This window comes from Phoxinus phoxinus (assembly GCF_949152265.1).
Source record: "Phoxinus phoxinus genome assembly, chromosome: 16".
NCBI lineage: Eukaryota > Metazoa > Chordata > Actinopteri > Cypriniformes > Leuciscidae > Phoxinus > Phoxinus phoxinus.
Genome location: NC_136891.1, coordinates 29,126,976 through 29,144,980, shown reverse-complemented (window position 1 = coordinate 29,144,980; position 18,005 = coordinate 29,126,976). Strand labels below are relative to the sequence as shown.

The 18,005-nt window shown below is 40.2% G+C and overlaps 1 protein-coding gene across 1 annotated transcript in view; it reads left to right on the top strand.

The window, feature by feature from the left end:
- The window catches only part of mdn1 (midasin AAA ATPase 1), a 56,252-nt gene that overhangs the window by 8,901 nt on the left and 29,346 nt on the right, over positions 1-18,005 (top strand). Inside the window, exons 19-37 of the mRNA XM_079584164.1 lie at positions 56-152; positions 324-437; positions 995-1,142; positions 2,171-2,278; positions 2,413-2,564; positions 4,189-4,367; positions 4,755-4,963; positions 5,178-5,324; positions 5,440-5,581; positions 6,357-6,491; positions 6,917-7,055; positions 7,541-7,679; positions 7,754-7,884; positions 8,156-8,294; positions 8,460-8,589; positions 8,783-9,040; positions 9,262-9,459; positions 9,593-9,801; positions 17,853-17,975. Of these exons, the coding sequence (XP_079440290.1) occupies positions 56-152; positions 324-437; positions 995-1,142; positions 2,171-2,278; positions 2,413-2,564; positions 4,189-4,367; positions 4,755-4,963; positions 5,178-5,324; positions 5,440-5,581; positions 6,357-6,491; positions 6,917-7,055; positions 7,541-7,679; positions 7,754-7,884; positions 8,156-8,294; positions 8,460-8,589; positions 8,783-9,040; positions 9,262-9,459; positions 9,593-9,801; positions 17,853-17,975 (2,897 nt within the window). The remainder of the gene's footprint in view (positions 1-55; positions 153-323; positions 438-994; positions 1,143-2,170; positions 2,279-2,412; positions 2,565-4,188; positions 4,368-4,754; positions 4,964-5,177; positions 5,325-5,439; positions 5,582-6,356; positions 6,492-6,916; positions 7,056-7,540; positions 7,680-7,753; positions 7,885-8,155; positions 8,295-8,459; positions 8,590-8,782; positions 9,041-9,261; positions 9,460-9,592; positions 9,802-17,852; positions 17,976-18,005) is intronic.

Sequence of the window (18,005 nt, the reverse complement as noted above, 5' to 3'; positions counted from 1 at the left end):
TTTGTCATGATATTCTGAGGTAATTTTACTGTTTTCATGATGTCATTCTGTGTAGAGCCTCTGGTCCGTCACCCAGACTTCCGTCTGTTTGCCTGTATGAACCCAGCCACAGATGTAGGCAAGAGGAACTTGCCACTGGGCATTAGAAACAGGTGAGAGGGGCATGAACTCCAAGGGAACTGGCTTCATGCATTCACTTAAAATAACTTTAGTAAATGTCTCCTTGGTTTGTTTTGCAGATATGTAATACAGTGACGTTTATACATTTTTATAGAAGCATTCAATACTTTTTGGGAACACATGGTTTTGTGTTTATGTATCAGGTTCACAGAGTTGTATGTGGAGGAGCTGGAGAGTGAGAGTGATTTACGAATCCTGGTCTCTGACTACCTCAAAGGCCTTAACCTGTCCAGAGGAATCATCCAAGGAATCATCAGGTTCGTGCACAGTTCTTCAGTAGGTCTCCATTACCATTCATATAACAACAACACGTCTTTCCTCACTATAACACAGTTTTTTGCCTTTTGATCCATACAATGAAAAAAACTGGAGTAGGATTTATTTGAAAAAAGCTTGGCAACAATATTCACTCAGTAAATGCTAGTCAATTTCATGAATAGTAACAATAAAAACAGCAAGAAAAACATTGAATTAAAAGTGAAATTTTGAAGTAGAAAGACTAAATTAGTACGTTCTCGTAAAGCATACTCTAATAACCTTTTGTTTTTTCATTTGTGAAAAAAACTATTTTTGAAGTTTCATTTTGTAATGTTGCCAACCTAACAACCATTATTAGAACAAATTCACATTTCTTTATAATATTAAGCGTGTTACAGATTTTGTTATATGGCTTTTTTCTCACTTAAATGTATGTTGGTTAGGATAAAAAACGTCATAAACAGAGTCCATCCCTCGTGTCGTGTTGCAACTTTTGGTTAGATACTGTACTTCTGTGTTGTTCTTTTAAACAAAATCTTCTTCTTTTTTCTTCCAGTTTTTATTTGGCTGTTCGTAAGGAGGCTATCACTCGGCTAGTTGACGGTACGGGGCACAAGCCCCACTACAGTTTGCGTACTCTGTGCCGAGCTCTGAAGTACGTGGCCTCTGACCCCTGCTACAATATCCAACGATCCCTCTATGAGGTAATATGATTGTCTGTTTCTGCCTGACTGAATTGTCCCGAGAGTCCGAAACATATCGAGCATAAGGTTAAAATGTGTTACATGCATCCATATTGAAGTGACATTTGTCCATTCGTGTAAAGACACATGAAGTTGACAATCATTGAGCAGGGATATTTCACAATGTTTTTTTTTCTTTCTTTTTTTCTCCCCAAGTCTTCCTTTTTTTTTATTAATTCAGAAACATGACCACAGACAGAATTGTACACTATTCAAAATAATACATTTTAGGATATTTTACAATGTTCCTACAGCAGAAGTAAGCAGCATGACACAACAAACTAGCTTTGTTACTCTTCCATCAATGAATAATGCTGTAAACACTGCAGCGTGTAATGTTGCTACGCTTGCAATCTAGACAGTTTAATTGATTATAACGGAGCAATCTAGTTTTGTTGCGTCACAACACACCGCTCTCGTCTGATGTGGATTGGATTTTAAAAACTCATTGGCACTGGGTTTTCCACAGTGCAGTGTACATCATAAAAAACTGTACACTGTATTTTTGAGTTCACACATCAAACTGGCTTATTTATTTACTATCTGTCCACACCATATGGGTTTCCAGTCTTTGTTGGTCATGCATTTGCTCTCTAGGAGCATAAGTTAGTCAAATTAAGTTTGATTAAGTGTTCTTAAATTAGCTGGTAGGTTTATTTCTGTCATGCAAATCTTCAAGTGTCATTCAATTCTATCACCAGTTCACATTTTGTTTCCATTATTAAAGCAAGTTGCTTTTTAATTATCCTTGGTTGCGGTTTTAACATTAATTTATCATCATGTCCTACATTTGACTGTTTTGGGCATAAGCAGTAGTTATTTAAATAGAAGTTAGCTTCTAGTAAAGCTTCAAGTTTTCTATAGCTCATCAGGGCCCTCTACTGGTCTGGGGCCATGGACAAATTCACAATTTATTTATTTAATTAGTGTGTGTGCTGTGTAAAGAAATTTAAAACAAACATTTGTATGATGTTTTATATCTTCTGCAGGGTTTCTGCCTGAGTTTTCTCACTCAGCTGGATCGCAGCTCTCATCCTGTTGTGCAGAAACTGGTGTGTCAGTACATACTTGGAGGAAATGTGAAATGTCTGAGACAGGTAATCAGTTCAGAGCTTCAATGAGACACTTTGATCCATCCTAATATTTGTTTGAATGGATAGACTGTGAAATAGTTAGAGATGTTCTTTGCCAGAAGTATTTGCCACAAAATGACCCTCCTCTCTCTCTTCAGTCAATCCCTCAGCCAAAGGACCGTGTGTGTGTACAGATAGAGGAGTACTGGCTGAGTCGGGGTGACATGGAGGCTACTGTGGACCCCACTTACATCCTCACGCCCTCCGTCAAGCTCAACCTAAAAGATCTGGCACGGGTGGTGGCCGCCGGGTAGGAAACCCCACCCTTAATTTGTCCCCTGTGACGTTCCGTAGATCAATCCCCCTGTCGATACATATTATGTATGCAGTGTTTCTCTGTTCATTTGTGGGATGGTGCATAACTATCGTAAGAGATTTGATTCGCTTTTAGTTTTTTGGGTAGTAATGGTGATAGCGATGGTCTGCTTTGGTGCCATTGGTCGGAGACGGTTGACCTGGGGCTCATTGTTCATACGTGGATTGCTCAGTTATCTGAATTTTACTATTGACGATTTGACACAATCCAGGATTGTTAGGTTCTTCGAAGATCATCCTGGAGTTCCTGTCTTATTTCATGTAAACAGGAATATATATTTTTATATATATATATATATATATATATATATATATATACACAATTATTTATTATTAAATAATTAATGTATTATTATTATTATTATTATTGGAGTAAAGCAACATACAGTAAAACCATGAAAGTTTACATTTTCCTTCCTTCTATTTTTACTATAACTGCCATTTGAAATAAAAATACAAAGCCTGCACAAATAGAAATCGAGAAATAATGGAAATAATTAATTGGGAATCATGTAACAAACAGTACACATTTAATTTATCTATTATATCTTTTTTGTAATTTTGGTAACTTGGCTGTTTCCAGAAATTCTGCAAGTTTTTGTCATAATTTCTATAGCTCTATAGAAATTATATATGTTTTTTTTAATAATTATGATGTCATTGCATTGCTGTCTTGCCGCCAGCCAATCGCTGCATTGCTGATCATGGTTTTAAAAAATAAGATATTATAATCAAATCCACAAAATTCGTTTGAAGAACCCAATTTAGCCAGAGATCAGTTATCACGATTAGAAGATCTGCCTGTCAAATCATCTCAGATGTATTAAGGGAGGTACAAAGAATGGACCTGGTGATTAGTTAATTTCTGCATCTATAAAGAGGGGATTTCGGGACTTTGTGGGCATCAGTCTTTTCACATCAGATAGATTACATATATATATATATATTAGGGCTGTCAAAAGATTAATCGCGATTAATCACATCCAAAATAAAGTTTGTGTTTACATAATATATGTGTGTGTACTGTGTATAATTATTTTTATATATAAAAACACACACAATCATGTATATATTTAAGAAAAATTGGTTATATTTATATATATATACCGGTTATATAAATGTATATACAATATATAAATGCAATTATTCCTTAAATATATACATGAATGTGTGTGTATTTATACATAATAATTACACACACATATATTATGTAAACACAAACTTTTATTTTGGATGTGATTAATCACGATTAATCTTTTGACAGCCCTAATAAATATATATATATATATATATATATATGAAACCGTATATAATATAAATAACAGAAAAATGGTCAAGCTCACCCTAGATTTTTACTCTTTGCCACTCACAATCCTACTGGGCTTTCTATATATATGTATTTGGCTACTTGTCATTATTTTCCATCTTTAGTCCTGTTAGTTCTTTAAATATTCATGTCATACTATGAATCATTTAAATATCTTAGACTCTTGCAGTTTTGCCTTTACAAGTCTTACATGTTTCTTTCCTCTGCTCTTGTGTGTTGTTTCTGTGATTAGCATCCATCCAGTGCTCCTTCAGGGGGAAACGTCTGTAGGAAAGACGAGTCTGATCAAATGGCTTTCAGCTTCCACAGGAAACCAGTGTGTGCGAATCAATAACCATGAGCACACAGATATCCAGGAGTACATCGGCTGCTACTCCTCCGATGAGCATGGCAAACTTGTCTTCACAGAAGGTAAAGATCTTTTAGTGCACATTAGGATGGGTTGTATGTAGAGTATATGAATTTGTTATGATGCTTAGGTTGCAAAGCCATTAAATAATCATTATGTATGTAATATGCATGAAAATAAAATACATGAATATGGTGCTAAATGCATGTTATTAGGCCAGGTGTTATTTAAAATGAAACACTCTGGGTCCCAGCTCCATCCCTAGGCTGAAGTGATGAAGACCCCTGACTTATGTCAATGATATTAATGAATTCTAAACATTCACTGCCATATCAGATGGTAATCTTAAATTGTTGTCTCTCTTTGTGTGTAGTTCAATGTTCGATTGACCTTCTGTTTATGTTTGTGAAGTTTATGGAAACCACATACATGTTTTTTTCCCCCTGAAGGCGTGCTGATCGATGCCATGCGAAAAGGTTATTGGATTATTCTGGATGAATTGAACCTTGCCCCCACTGATGTCCTCGAGGCTCTGAATAGATTGCTGGATGACAACCGTGAGCTCTTCATCGCCGAGACACAGGAAGTGGTCAAAGCCCATCCCAGATTCATGCTCTTTGCCACCCAGAATCCTCCTGGGCTCTACGGGGGCAGAAAGGTTTCTTCAATGTTTTAAAAATTACCACCTGTGTGTCAAGAAAGCTTGCCTTCTTGGCCTCTTGTAAACTGTAATCTGCAACAATAGTGCCATGTGGGAAGTGGGAACGCATTTTTAGATAGGTGGGAGGTGGTGATGTTTTGGTTCTGATGTCCTTACTCCAGGAACGGCTCATGAATATTAAAACACTAAGCATGTCTTTCATTTTGTGTAGGTTCTGTCCCGAGCATTCAGGAACCGTTTTGTGGAGCTGCATTTTGATGAGCTGCCCAGTTCGGAGCTGGAGACCATTCTCCATAAGCGCTGCAGTCTTCCCCCTTCCTACTGCTCTAAGCTCATCAAAGTCATGCAGAACTTGCAGGTGTGCATCTCATTTTGTTGTATCAGCTTATAAAATTCAATTTATTAATTCAATTTATTAATATCAATTGAAATATTCATGATTATATTTTTTGATATGGTGGTATGTGTGTTAGTCCTTACGTAGAGGATCCAGTGTGTTTGCTGGGAAACATGGGTACATTACCCTAAGAGACCTGTTCCGCTGGGCTGAACGCTATAGGATGGAGGAGCGGAATGACTCCTCGTGTGATTGGCTACAGCATCTGGCTGATGACGGTAACATCCAGAGACAGACATTTGACCCCTATGGAGTAGAAAATTTAAATATGCACAGTATTATTAAAAAGTTAAATTCTTTGTAAGATTTTTTTTTTTAATGTTTTTTTGTCTCTTATGCTCACCAAGACTGCATTTATTTGATGAAAAATACTGTAAAAACAGTAAAATTGTGAAATATTATTACAATTTAAAATGACTTTTCTCTTTTAATATATTTTAAAATATAATTTATTCCTGTGATGGCAAAGCTGAATTTTCAGCATCATTATTCTTAAGTTTCACGTGATCCTTCAGAAATCATTCTGATTTGCTGATATGCTGCTCAAGAAACAGTTCTTCTTCTTTTTATTATTACTATTTATTGTTACTATTATTATTATTATTACTAATGTTAAAAACAGTTGCTTAATATTTGTGTAAAATCATACTTTCTCAGGATTCTTTGATAAATAGAAAGTACAGCATTTACTTGAAATATATATTTTTGAACAATATAAAAGTCTTTACTGTCACTTTTGATCAATTCAATGCCCCCTTGATTCATAAAAGTATTAATTTCTTTTGAAAAGTCTTACTGAGCTCAAACTTTTAAATAGTGATTTATGGAAAGATGTACTTTTTTGTGTTTGTTATACTTCATTTAAAAAATCCCAAAAAGAGTCTGCACTTATTTATTGCAAACAGGAGATCAAGATTACAAACTTTTTTGCTCTTTGCCTTTGTCAGTGTACTTAATTTCAAAATGTAACAATCATTGTGTGCACTCTTTCAGGCTACATGCTGTTGGCCGGCCGTGTCAGGAAGCCAGAGGAAGCACTGACCATCCAGACCATTCTGGAGAAGCACTTTAAAAGGACAGTGAACCCAGATGCTCTTTTCTCTGAGGCTCAGGTCACCTCTCAGTTCAGTGAGTTTAATAAGCACAAACACAGTTTGGCCACAGAAGCACACCACATTCTGACATCAGGTCGATGACTTTCAATTAGGAACGTTGTTCTTACTGGTTATTCCATTGCATTATCACATAAACAGATACCAGTAGTACTGCAGTTTAATGACCGTCCCTTAATAAGGCATCTCAGCAACTCCCAGTGTGCTCTTATATAATAGTTATTGAGTGTGAGTTTTATTGATTGTCTTGGGATGTTCTTTTCCATCTACGCAGATGAGTTAAGACGGCAAAATCTTTTTCATGAAATGTTGAATTCTTGATTTTGACACTTTCCTAAAGATCTGTTTGATTAGCTCACTGTGTGACTAATGGGCAGATTGATTGTTTTGGCTGGCACAGTTTGGTATATTGATGGTTGTTGATGGCTTGGCACTTGGCAGGCCCTTTTGTGGACAGCATTGCGGGTGTCCCTGAAGAGTTCGGTCATGTGGTGTGGACCCAGGGCATGAGGAGACTGGCTGTACTAGTGGGAAGAGCGCTTCGTTTTGGCGAGTCTGTCCTACTTGTTGGGGACACGGGGTAAGCTGTGATACAATCCTCAATTGAACCTAGGGTTACAAAATCTGGCCTAATACTTATTTGTAGTAGTTGATTGGAAATTAAGATGAAAGGCTTCTTTATTATTCATTTTTATCACATCATAAATCACATTTTAATCATGTTCATTTTAAAGATTTAGTGAACCCAAAATGAGTTTTGTAGTCCATGTCTGTTAATCTTTTTAAAATTAACCAAAAATTACTTTTGTCAGACTTGTGTACAGTCTGAAAAAATAATACAAATAGGATGATGCACTTGGCATGTCCAATTTTTTTAAAAATAATATTATGCACTGCACTAATTGGCAATAACTAGGAGCCCTGTTTCAACAGAAAATAGAACTTTCTATTTAGCAGGAAATCTGTCAGCAAAGGAAACCAAATTAGCCTTTAAAACCTTAATTTGTAATTGGTAAATAATGAATAAGATTCCAGAAGCTCAGTTGGTTTACATGTTCCTCCCAGGTGCGGTAAGACCACCATCTGCCAGCTGTTTGCCGCACTAGCCGGTCAGAAGTTCTTCTCCCTGAACTGCCACTTGCATATGGAGACGTCTGACTTTCTGGGAGGTCTCCGACCTGTCCGTCACACAGGAACTCAACAGGTAATATTCACATTTCTTCAAATTATTGAGTCTAAAAAATTGACAATTTTTAATATGAATTTAATATGATTCAGGCTGATGCGGAGGACGGCCGTCTGTTTGAGTGGAATGATGGACCACTGGTCCTGGCAATGAAACAGGATGGCGTGTTTCTGATGGATGAGATCTCACTTGCAGATGACTCTGTGCTGGAGAGACTCAACAGGTGTGTATTTACACTCCTCACATTGTTCTGTTCTCTTTGACGGACTGTTTAAAATCTTTTCCAAATCAGTTCTGCTTAGGAAATTCAAATACAGGCCTATAAGTACTTGTTTAGTTTTTCTCTTTGTAAAATGAATTGATATTGTTCTCCAGATTTGCAACTTCTGCATCACAACAGGACAAAAAACGAATCACCCAACTTCTGTACAGTACTTATAGTGGCACATCTGATATCTAAAGTGATTATGTGACTGTCTGTGTGTCCTGTGCAGCGTGTTGGAGACTGAAAAATCTTTGGTGCTGGCAGAGAAAGGCAGCGGAGATGATGATGATGTTGAACTGATCATTGCCGGAAAGAAGTTCCGACTTGTCGCCACCATGAACCCTGGAGGTGACTTTGGAAAGAAAGAGGTCAGTACATGGAGAATTAGCTTGGCTGAAGAATATTGTGTTGAGGTTATAAAATAGACATTGTTGGGATTCTTTAAAGATTAGTAGTAATAGTTAAATAAATTTATCATGTTTGCATGGAAGAAACAAGCAAGCAGTGGCACTGATGTGTTTGCATATGTACAGCTGTCTCCAGCACTCAGGAACAGGTTCACAGAGATTTGGTGCCCCCAGAGCAACAGCCGTAATGATCTAATGCAGATCATCCAACACAATCTGCGGCCCGGACTATCTCTGGACCAGCATGACCACCAAGGTGAGTCGCTCTACACTGAGCTACCAATTATAGCAAGCCTTATGGTATATTGGAATCTGATTGGTCAGTAGCAGCCAAATATATTTGTATAATAACCACTTAACTGAAAACTGAGTAGTTCGTTTTCCATGCCAACCAATCTCCTACACTGTTCTAGTTTCATGCCATTGCCATTTCTCTCTTCCCATCTCAGGTAAAGACGTTGCAGATCTCATGTTGGACTTCATCGACTGGCTGACCAATCAGGAGTTTGGTCGGCGGTGTATTCTAAGTGTGCGAGACATCCTGTCATGGGTGAACTTCATGAACACAGTATGTGAGCGGGACGAGGACGGCTTCATGACCATGGGCGAGCTGGACGAGGAGGAGCCAGAATGGGACCTGCGATTGGACACTGTAACGGCATTTATTCATGCTGCGTGCCTTGTGTACGTGGACGGAATCGGCTCAGGTGAGGAAAAAAAGACCTCAAACTGCTTTTTTCTTTCTTTCATGCTTTTTCATGCTATTTACCACCATAAGCTGCTAACACACACGAGCTCTTGAAGCTCCGCCCTCTGTGCCAAACTTTTAAACAGTAGAGGATGTATTTCATTGTTGCATTTACAGATCTAATATCCTTTCCCATACTACATTCCCATGACCTCATTTTTTTCTTCTTCTTGGCACCAGGAACCACAGTGTCGGCAGCAGAGAATGCCCTGGTGGCACGGAAGGCGAGTCTGGAGTACCTGGAGAAGAGACTGAGCAGAATTACAGCGCTGGATGAGGAGATGCAAGACGCATTCCAAGTCTACGACACCAGAGTCCCCAGAGAGCCCCAGTGGGGTGAAGACTTCTTTGGCATTGACCCCTTCTACATTGCTGCAGGTGAGGACCCTACCAAAATATAATATTTCAAAGTTGAGTCTCTAGAATGTTGTTAGCAATTGTTGTTATCAAACCCTTTGTCAGATATCACTTTTGGGTTTTGTTTGCTACATGTGGTCTGATATTCCCACAGGTCCTGAGAGTGAGGGCAGGAGTCTGACGGACTACGCTTTGAGTGCGGGCACAACTGCAGTTAATGCTCAGAGAATACTAAGGGCACTGAAGCTTCAGAGACCCATACTGCTCGAGGGCTCACCTGGAGTGGGCAAGACCAGCTTGGTCACTGCCCTTGCCAAGGCCTCTGGGAACCATCTTGTCAGGATCAACCTGTCAGAACAAACTGTATGTCAAAGAAACATTTTGTTTTGCTTTAGTAGAACCTCCCTGCACTGTTGAACTGTTGAAAACTATCACCAATACAATTACAATGTTTTATTTGTATTCATTAGGGCCCAAGCCTTGAAAAGGCGAAGGCCCTATTGTTTTCCTTCGGATTATTAGGGCCCAAGCCTTGAAAAGGCGAAGGCCCTATTGTTTTCCTTCGGATTATTATTATTATTATTATTATTATTATTATTATTATTATTATTATTATTATTATTATTTTTCTTACGACTATTCGGGCACTTTTGGGTCTCTTAACGTGCTCAAAAACTCTTGAAACTTTGCACAAATGTCAGAACCCGCGGCCATTAGAGCCGGACTGAAGCTGGTACCCGGGCGTGGCAGGGGGGCTCGACAGCGCCCCCTGGAACGCGGTCCGAAAACTTGGTCCATAAATCAAACACGCTTGCGTGTAATAATATGAAACTCGGTACACTTATAGATCTCATCGGTTCATATATCCTTCGTGCTCTGACTTTTTACCCCAGCCCAACAGGAAGTCGGCTATTTGGCGTAGTTTAAAAAACACATGCAATGGAATTTAAAATACTCCTCCTAGAAAATTCAACCAATCACCACGAAACTCGGTGTGCATGAAGTCAAGACATGGAGGATGAAAAATTGCCAGGGGATTTTTGATATCTCGAACGGTTTGGCCGTGGCGAGGAAACGAATTTATGGCGAATATTGGAAACAGGAAGTGTGTTATAACATCCTCATACATCAATTGATCTGGATGAAACTTCAGCAGTGTGTTCGCTGTAAGAGGCCGATCACATGGATGTGACTATTGTGAGTCAAAGTTATAGCGCCACCAACTGGCAGCAGGAAGTGTGTCACTTTCAAAATGCTTTAAAATCACCCTCTTATTTTTACCCGATTTGCTTTAAACTTTATGTGTATAATGTAAACACACGGCAGATGTAGACCTGTGAAAGGATTATTGATATCTTAAATACTGTTGCCATGGCAACGCAGCAAACTTTAATATTCTTTTTTAAAGTTTTTGAGACTCTTAGCATGCTTGAAATTGCATGAAACTCGACAGACACTTTACATTTATTGCCTAGTACACTTGTGCAAAGTTTCAGAAACGGGCGTGGTAAGGGGCTCAGTAGCGCCACCTTTAGTCAAAAATGGGGTATTAGTTTTACCTACAGTAACAAAAATCGGTATTTATATTTATCTCCCCGAGCCGGACAACTTTCTAATTTACAGTCATTAGCTCCGACCAACAGGAAGTCAGATATTTTGGTTTGAATGTGATTTGATGGGAATTTTGCCAGTCTCTCTCAGTGTCTGTGTGTGTGAGAGAGGAGGGGGGGCTTTATTTTAACCCTTTCTCTGCTGTGTGGGAATTCTCGGGCACTTTTGGGGCCCTTAACGTGCTCGAAAACTCTTGAAACTTTGCACACAGGTCAGAACCTGCGGCCATCAGGGCCGGGCTGAAGCTGGTACCCGGGCGTGGCAGGGGAGCTCAACAGCGCCCCCTTGAACGTGGTCCGAAAAACTTGGTCCATATATCAAACACGTTTGCATGTAATAATATGAAACTCGGTACACATATAGATTTAATCGGGCCGAACAACTTTCGTGCTCTAAGTTTTACGCCAGTCCAACAGGAAGTCGGCTATTATGGGCTGTATGAAAATGCATGCCCCTGGAATTTGATATACTCGTCCAAGAAAAATTATCCTATCGCCACCAAACTCGGTCAGCATGAAGTCAAGACATTGAGGACGCTAAATTGCGGACGGATTTTTGATATCTCGAACGGTTTGGCCGTGGCGAGGAAACGAAGTTATGGCGAGAAAAGAAAAACACAATGTGTTATAACGTCTTCATACATTTATTGATCTTGATGAAACTTCAGCAGTGTGTTTGTTGTAAGAGGCCGATCACATGGATGTGACTATTGTGAGTCAAAGTTATAGCGCCACCAACTGGCAGCAGGAAGTGTGTTACTTTCAAGATACTTTTGACTAAAGTGGGGGGGTTATTTTTACCTACAGTCACAAAACTCGGTCTGTATATTGTGCTTATCGATCCGGACAACTTTCTCATTTACAGTCATTAGCTCCGACCAACAGGAAGTCAGATATTTTGGTTTGAATGTGGTTTTGTCTCTCTCTGACAGAGTTCCACCTGCCATTCTCTGTGTGTGTGTGTGTGTGTGTGTGTGTGTGGGGAGGTAGGGAGGGAGGGAGGGCACACACACAGACAGCCCCCCCCTTTTCTGTGTGTGTTTGGAGGGGAGCAGAAAGACTCACACTGATGCAAGCTCTAAAGCAGACTTCTTCTCGACAGTCAAAGCGGGGTTACGTTATTGCCCGTCGTGCACAGGAACCCGAAAGGCAACGGGGTGGCGGCTTTTTTTATATATATATATATATATATATATATATATATATATATATATATATATATATATATATAAATAAATATAGCTGCAAGCAGCGATGGAGGGCCCAAGCCGGTGGCAGCGCCAGCCCGGTGCCTTTAGTGTAACTAAAGGCACCAGGGTGGCGGTGCCACCGGCTTGGGCCCGTAATCGCTGCTTGCAGCTATATTTATTTATATATATATATATATATATATATTTATTATTATTATTATTATTATTATTATTATTATTATTATTTTTCTTACGACTATTCGGGCACTTTTGGGTCTCTTAACGTGCTCAAAAACTCTTGAAACTTTGCACAAATGTCAGAACCCGCGGCCATTAGAGCCGGACTGAAGCTGGTACCCGGGCGTGGCAGGGGGGCTCGACAGCGCCCCCTGGAACGCGGTCCGAAAACTTGGTCCATAAATCAAACACGCTTGCGTGTAATAATATGAAACTCGGTACACTTATAGATCTCATCGGTTCATATATCCTTCGTGCTCTGACTTTTTACCCCAGCCCAACAGGAAGTCGGCTATTTGGCGTAGTTTAAAAAACACATGCAATGGAATTTAAAATACTCCTCCTAGAAAATTCAACCAATCACCACGAAACTCGGTGTGCATGAAGTCAAGACATGGAGGATGAAAAATTGCCAGGGGATTTTTGATATCTCGAACGGTTTGGCCGTGGCGAGGAAACGAATTTATGGCGAATATTGGAAACAGGAAGTGTGTTATAACATCCTCATACATCAATTGATCTGGATGAAACTTCAGCAGTGTGTTCGCTGTAAGAGGCCGATCACATGGATGTGACTATTGTGAGTCAAAGTTATAGCGCCACCAACTGGCAGCAGGAAGTGTGTCACTTTCAAAATGCTTTAAAATCACCCTCTTATTTTTACCCGATTTGCTTCAAACTTTATGTGTATAATGTAAACACACGACAGATGTAGACCTGTGAAAGGATTATTGATATCTTAAATACTGTTGCCATGGCAACGCAGCAAACTTTAATATTCTTTTTGGGTGCATTTGAGGCTCTTAACATGCTTCAAATTGCATGAAACTCAACATGCATATCAGATTTATTAGGTACTAGGCATGTGTGAAGTTTCAGAAATGGGCGCGGTGGAGGGGCTCAGTAGCGCCACCTTTAGTCAAAAATGGGGTATTAGTTTTACCTACAGTAACAAAAATCGGTATCTATATTTATCTCCCCAAGCCGGACAACTTTCTAATTTACAGTCATTAGCTCCGACCAACAGGAAGTCAGATATTTTGGTTTGAATGTGATTTGATGGGAATTTTGCCAGTCTCTCTCAGTGTCTGTGTGTGTGAGAGAGGAGGGGGGCTTTATTTTAACCCTTTCTCTGCTGTGTGCTACTTCTCTGGCACATTTGGGGCCCTTAACGTGCTCGAAAACTCTTGAAACTTTGCACACAGGTCAGAACCTGTGGCCATCAGGGCCGGGCTGAAGCTGGTACCCGGGCGTGGCAGGGGAGCTCAACAGCGCCCCCTTGAACGTGGTCCGAAAACTTGGTCCATATATCAAACACGTTTGCATGTAATAATATGAAACTCGGTACACATATAGATTTAATCGGGCCGAACAACTTTCGTGCTCTAAGTTTTACGCCAGTCCAACAGGAAGTCGGCTATTATGGGCTGTATGAAAATGCATGCCCCTGGAATTTGATATACTCCTCCAAGAAAAATTATCCTATCGCCACCAAACTCGGTCAGCATGAAGTAAAGACATTGAGGACGCTAAATTGCGGACGGATTTTTGATATCTCGAACGGTTTGGCCGTGGCGAGGAAACGAAGTTATGGCGAGAAAAGAAATACACAATGTGTTATAACGTCTTCATACATTTATTGATCTTGATGAAACTTCAGCAGTGTGTTTGTTGTAATAGGGCGATCACATGGATGTGACTATTGTGAGTCAAAGTTATAGCGCCACCAACTGGAAGCAGGAAGTGTGTTACTTTCAAGATACTTTTGACTAAAGTGGGGGGGTTATTTTTACCTACAGTCACAAAACTCGGTCTGTATATTGTGCTTATCGATCCGGACAACTTTCTCATTTACAGTCATTAGCTCCGACCAACAGGAAGTCAGATATTTTGGTTTGAATGTGGTTTTGTCTCTCTCTGACAGAGTTCCCCCTGCCATTCTCTGTGTGTGTGTGTGTGTGTGTGTGTGTTTGTGTGTGTGGGGAGGGAGGGAGGGAGGGCACACACACAGACAGCCCCCCCTTTTCTGTGTGTGTTTGGAGGGGAGCAGAAAGACTCACACTGATACAAGCTCTAAAGCAGACTTCTTCTCGACAGTCAAAGCGGGGTTACGTTATTGCCCGTCGTGCACAGGAACCCGAAAGGCAACGGGGTGGCGGCTTTATATATATATATATATATATATATATATATATATATATATATATATATATATATAAATATAGCTGCAAGCAGCGATGGAGGGCCCAAGCCGGTGCCACCGCCACCTTGGTGCCTTTAGTGCAACTAAAGGCACCGGGGTGGCGGTGCCACCGGCTTGGGCCCGTAATCGCTGCTTGCAGCTATATTTATATATATATATATATTTATTATTATATTACTACCTTTTGGGCACTTTTGGGGGCCTTAACATGCTCAAAAACTCTTGAAACTTTGCACAAATGTCAGAACCCGCGGCCATTAGAGCCGGACTGAAGCTGGGACCCGGGCGTGGCAGGGGGGCTCGACAGCGCCCCCTGGAACGTGGTCCGAAAACTTGGTCCATAAATCAAACACGCTTGCATGAAATAATATGAAACTCGGTACACTTATAGATCTCATCGGTTCATATATCCTTCGTGCTTTGACTTTTTACCCCAGCCCAACAGGAAGTCGGCTATTTGGCGTAGTTTAAAAAACACATGCAATGGAATTTAAAATACTCCTCCTAGAAAATTCAACAAATCACCACGAAACTCGGTGTGCATGAAGTCAAGACATGGAGGATGAAAAATTGCCAGGGGATTTTTGATATCTCGAACGGTTTGGCCGTGGCGAGGAAACGAATTTATGGCGAATATTGGAAACAGGAAGTGTGTTATAACATCCTCATACATTAATTGATCTGGATGAAACTTCAGCAGTGTGTTCGCTGTAAGAGGCCGATCACATGGATGTGACTATTGTGAGTCAAAGTTATAGCGCCACCAACTGGCAGCAGGAAGTGTGTCACTTTCAAAATGCTTTGAAATCACCCTCTTATTTTTACCCGATTTGCTTCAAAATTCATCTGTATAATGTAAACACACGGCAGATGTAGACCTGTGAAAGGATTATTGATATCTTAAATACTGTTGCCATGGCAACGCATCAAACTTTAATATTCTTTTTGGATGCATTTGAGGCTCTTAACATGCTTCAAATTGCATGAAACTCAACATGCATTTGACATTTATTGCCTAGTACACTTGTTCAAAGTTTCAGAAACGGGCGTGGTAAGGGGCTCAGTAGCGCCACCTTTAGTCAAAAATGGGGTATTAGTTTTACCTACAGTAACAAAAATCGGTATTTATATTTATCTCCCCGAGCCGGACAACTTTCTAATTTACAGTCATTAGCTCCGACCAACAGGAAGTCAGATATTTTGGTTTGAATGTGATTTGATGGGAATTTTGCCAGTCTCTCTCATTGTCTGTGTGTGTGAGAGAGGAGGGGGGCTTTATTTTAACCCTTTCTCTGCTGTGTGCAAAATCTCGGGCACTTTTGGGGCCCTTAACGTGGTCGAAAACTCTTGAAACTTTGCACACAGGTCAGAACCTGCGGCCATCAGGGCCGGGCTGAAGCTGGTACCCGGGCGTGGCAGGGGGGCTCAACAGCGCCCCCTTTAACGGGGTCCGAAAACTTGGTCCATATATCAAACTGAATATTGCATGAATTAGTATGAAACTCGGTACACATATAGATCTCATCGGGCCGAACAACTTTCGTGCTCTAAGTTTTACGCCAGCCCAACAGAAAGTCGGCTATTATGGGTTGTATGAAAATGCACGCCCCTGGAATTTTATATACTCCTCCAAGAAATTTAATTTGATCTTCACCAAACTCGGTCAGCATGAAGTAAAGACATTGAGGATGCTAAATTGCGGATGGCTTTTTGATATCTCGAACGGTTTGGCCGTGGCGAGGAAACAAATTTATGGCGAGAAAAGAGAAACACGATGTGTTATAACGTCTTCATACATTAATTGATCTTGATGAAACTTCAGCATTGTGCTCGCTGTAAGAGGCCCATCACATGGATGTAACTAATGTGAGTCAAAGTTATAGCGCCACCAACTGGCAGCAAGAAGCGTGTTACTTTCAAGATGCTTTTGACAAAAGTGGGGGGTTAGTTTTACCTACAGTAACGAAACTTGGTATGTATATTGTGCACATCGAGCCGGACAACTTTCTAATTTACAGTCATTAGCTCTGACCAACAGGAAGTCAGATATTTTGGTTTGAATGTGGTTTTGTCTCTCTCTGCCAGAGTTCCCCCTGCCATTCTGTGTGTGTGAGTGAGTGTGTGGAGAGGGGAGGGCACACACACAGACAGCCCCCCCCCCCCCCCCCCATTGTGTGTGTCTGTGTGGGGAGGGGAGGGAGGGCACACACACAGACAGCCCCCCCTGTCTGTGTGTGTGGGGAGGGGGGCAGAAAGACTCTATTAAAAATAGGTATATTGTGCCATCTAGTGTTTTATACTATGTATATGTGTTTTTTTCTTTTAAACAAGGGTTTTAAAGTACAGTAATTTTAATGAATATATATACCACACTTCATAGGAATTTTCGGTGTTGTGTACTTACAATGGCTGCTGATTTCATGTGTCCGTTAAGTCCATGAGACTGTAGGGTGTCTAATTTTTCATTTTAGGTTTCAGAAGGGTGTTCACGCATACTTTGTGGTTGATATGTGCCCTCGATGTGCACTTTTGCAGAACCCACACTGATGCAAGCTCTAAAGCAGACTTCTTCTCGACAGTCAAAGCGGAGTTACGATATTGCCCGTCGTGCACAGGAACCCTAAAGGCACCGGGGTGGCGGGTTTTTTATATATATATATATATATATATATATATATATAAATAAATATAGCTGCAAGCAGCGATGGAGGGCCCAAGCCGGTGGCACCGCCACCTCGGTGCCTTTAGTGCAACTAAAGGCACCGGGGTGGCGGTGCCACCGGCTTGGGCCCGTAATCGCTGCTTGCAGCTATATTTTATTTATTGAAAGCAAAAAAACATCAACATTAAATACACTATGAAAAGTTTGGAGAAAAGTTTTTTTTAAAATTCATACTTTGTCAGCAAGGATGGATTAAATTGATCAAAAGTGACAGTAAAGGCATTTAAATTGTTAAAGAAGACTTTTATTTAAAATAAATGGCTACTGAAAATTCAGCTTTTCCTTCACAGGAAAAAAACTACTTTTTGGAATATTTTAAAAACAGAAATTGCAATAATATTTCATATTACTGTTTATATTCTGTTTTTCAGTTATTAAATGCTGCCTTGGTGAGCATAAGAGTTGTTACATTTTTTATTTTTTTTAATCTGTGCTTTATCCGCTCTGCACAGGATGTAACGGATCTGTTTGGGACAGATCTGCCAGTGGAAGGTGGGAAAGGAGGAGAGTTTGCTTGGCGTGATGGTCCTCTACTTGCTGGGCTGAAGGCTGGACATTGGATAGTCCTAGATGAGGTACAGATGGATGGCTGACTTTTGTAGCTC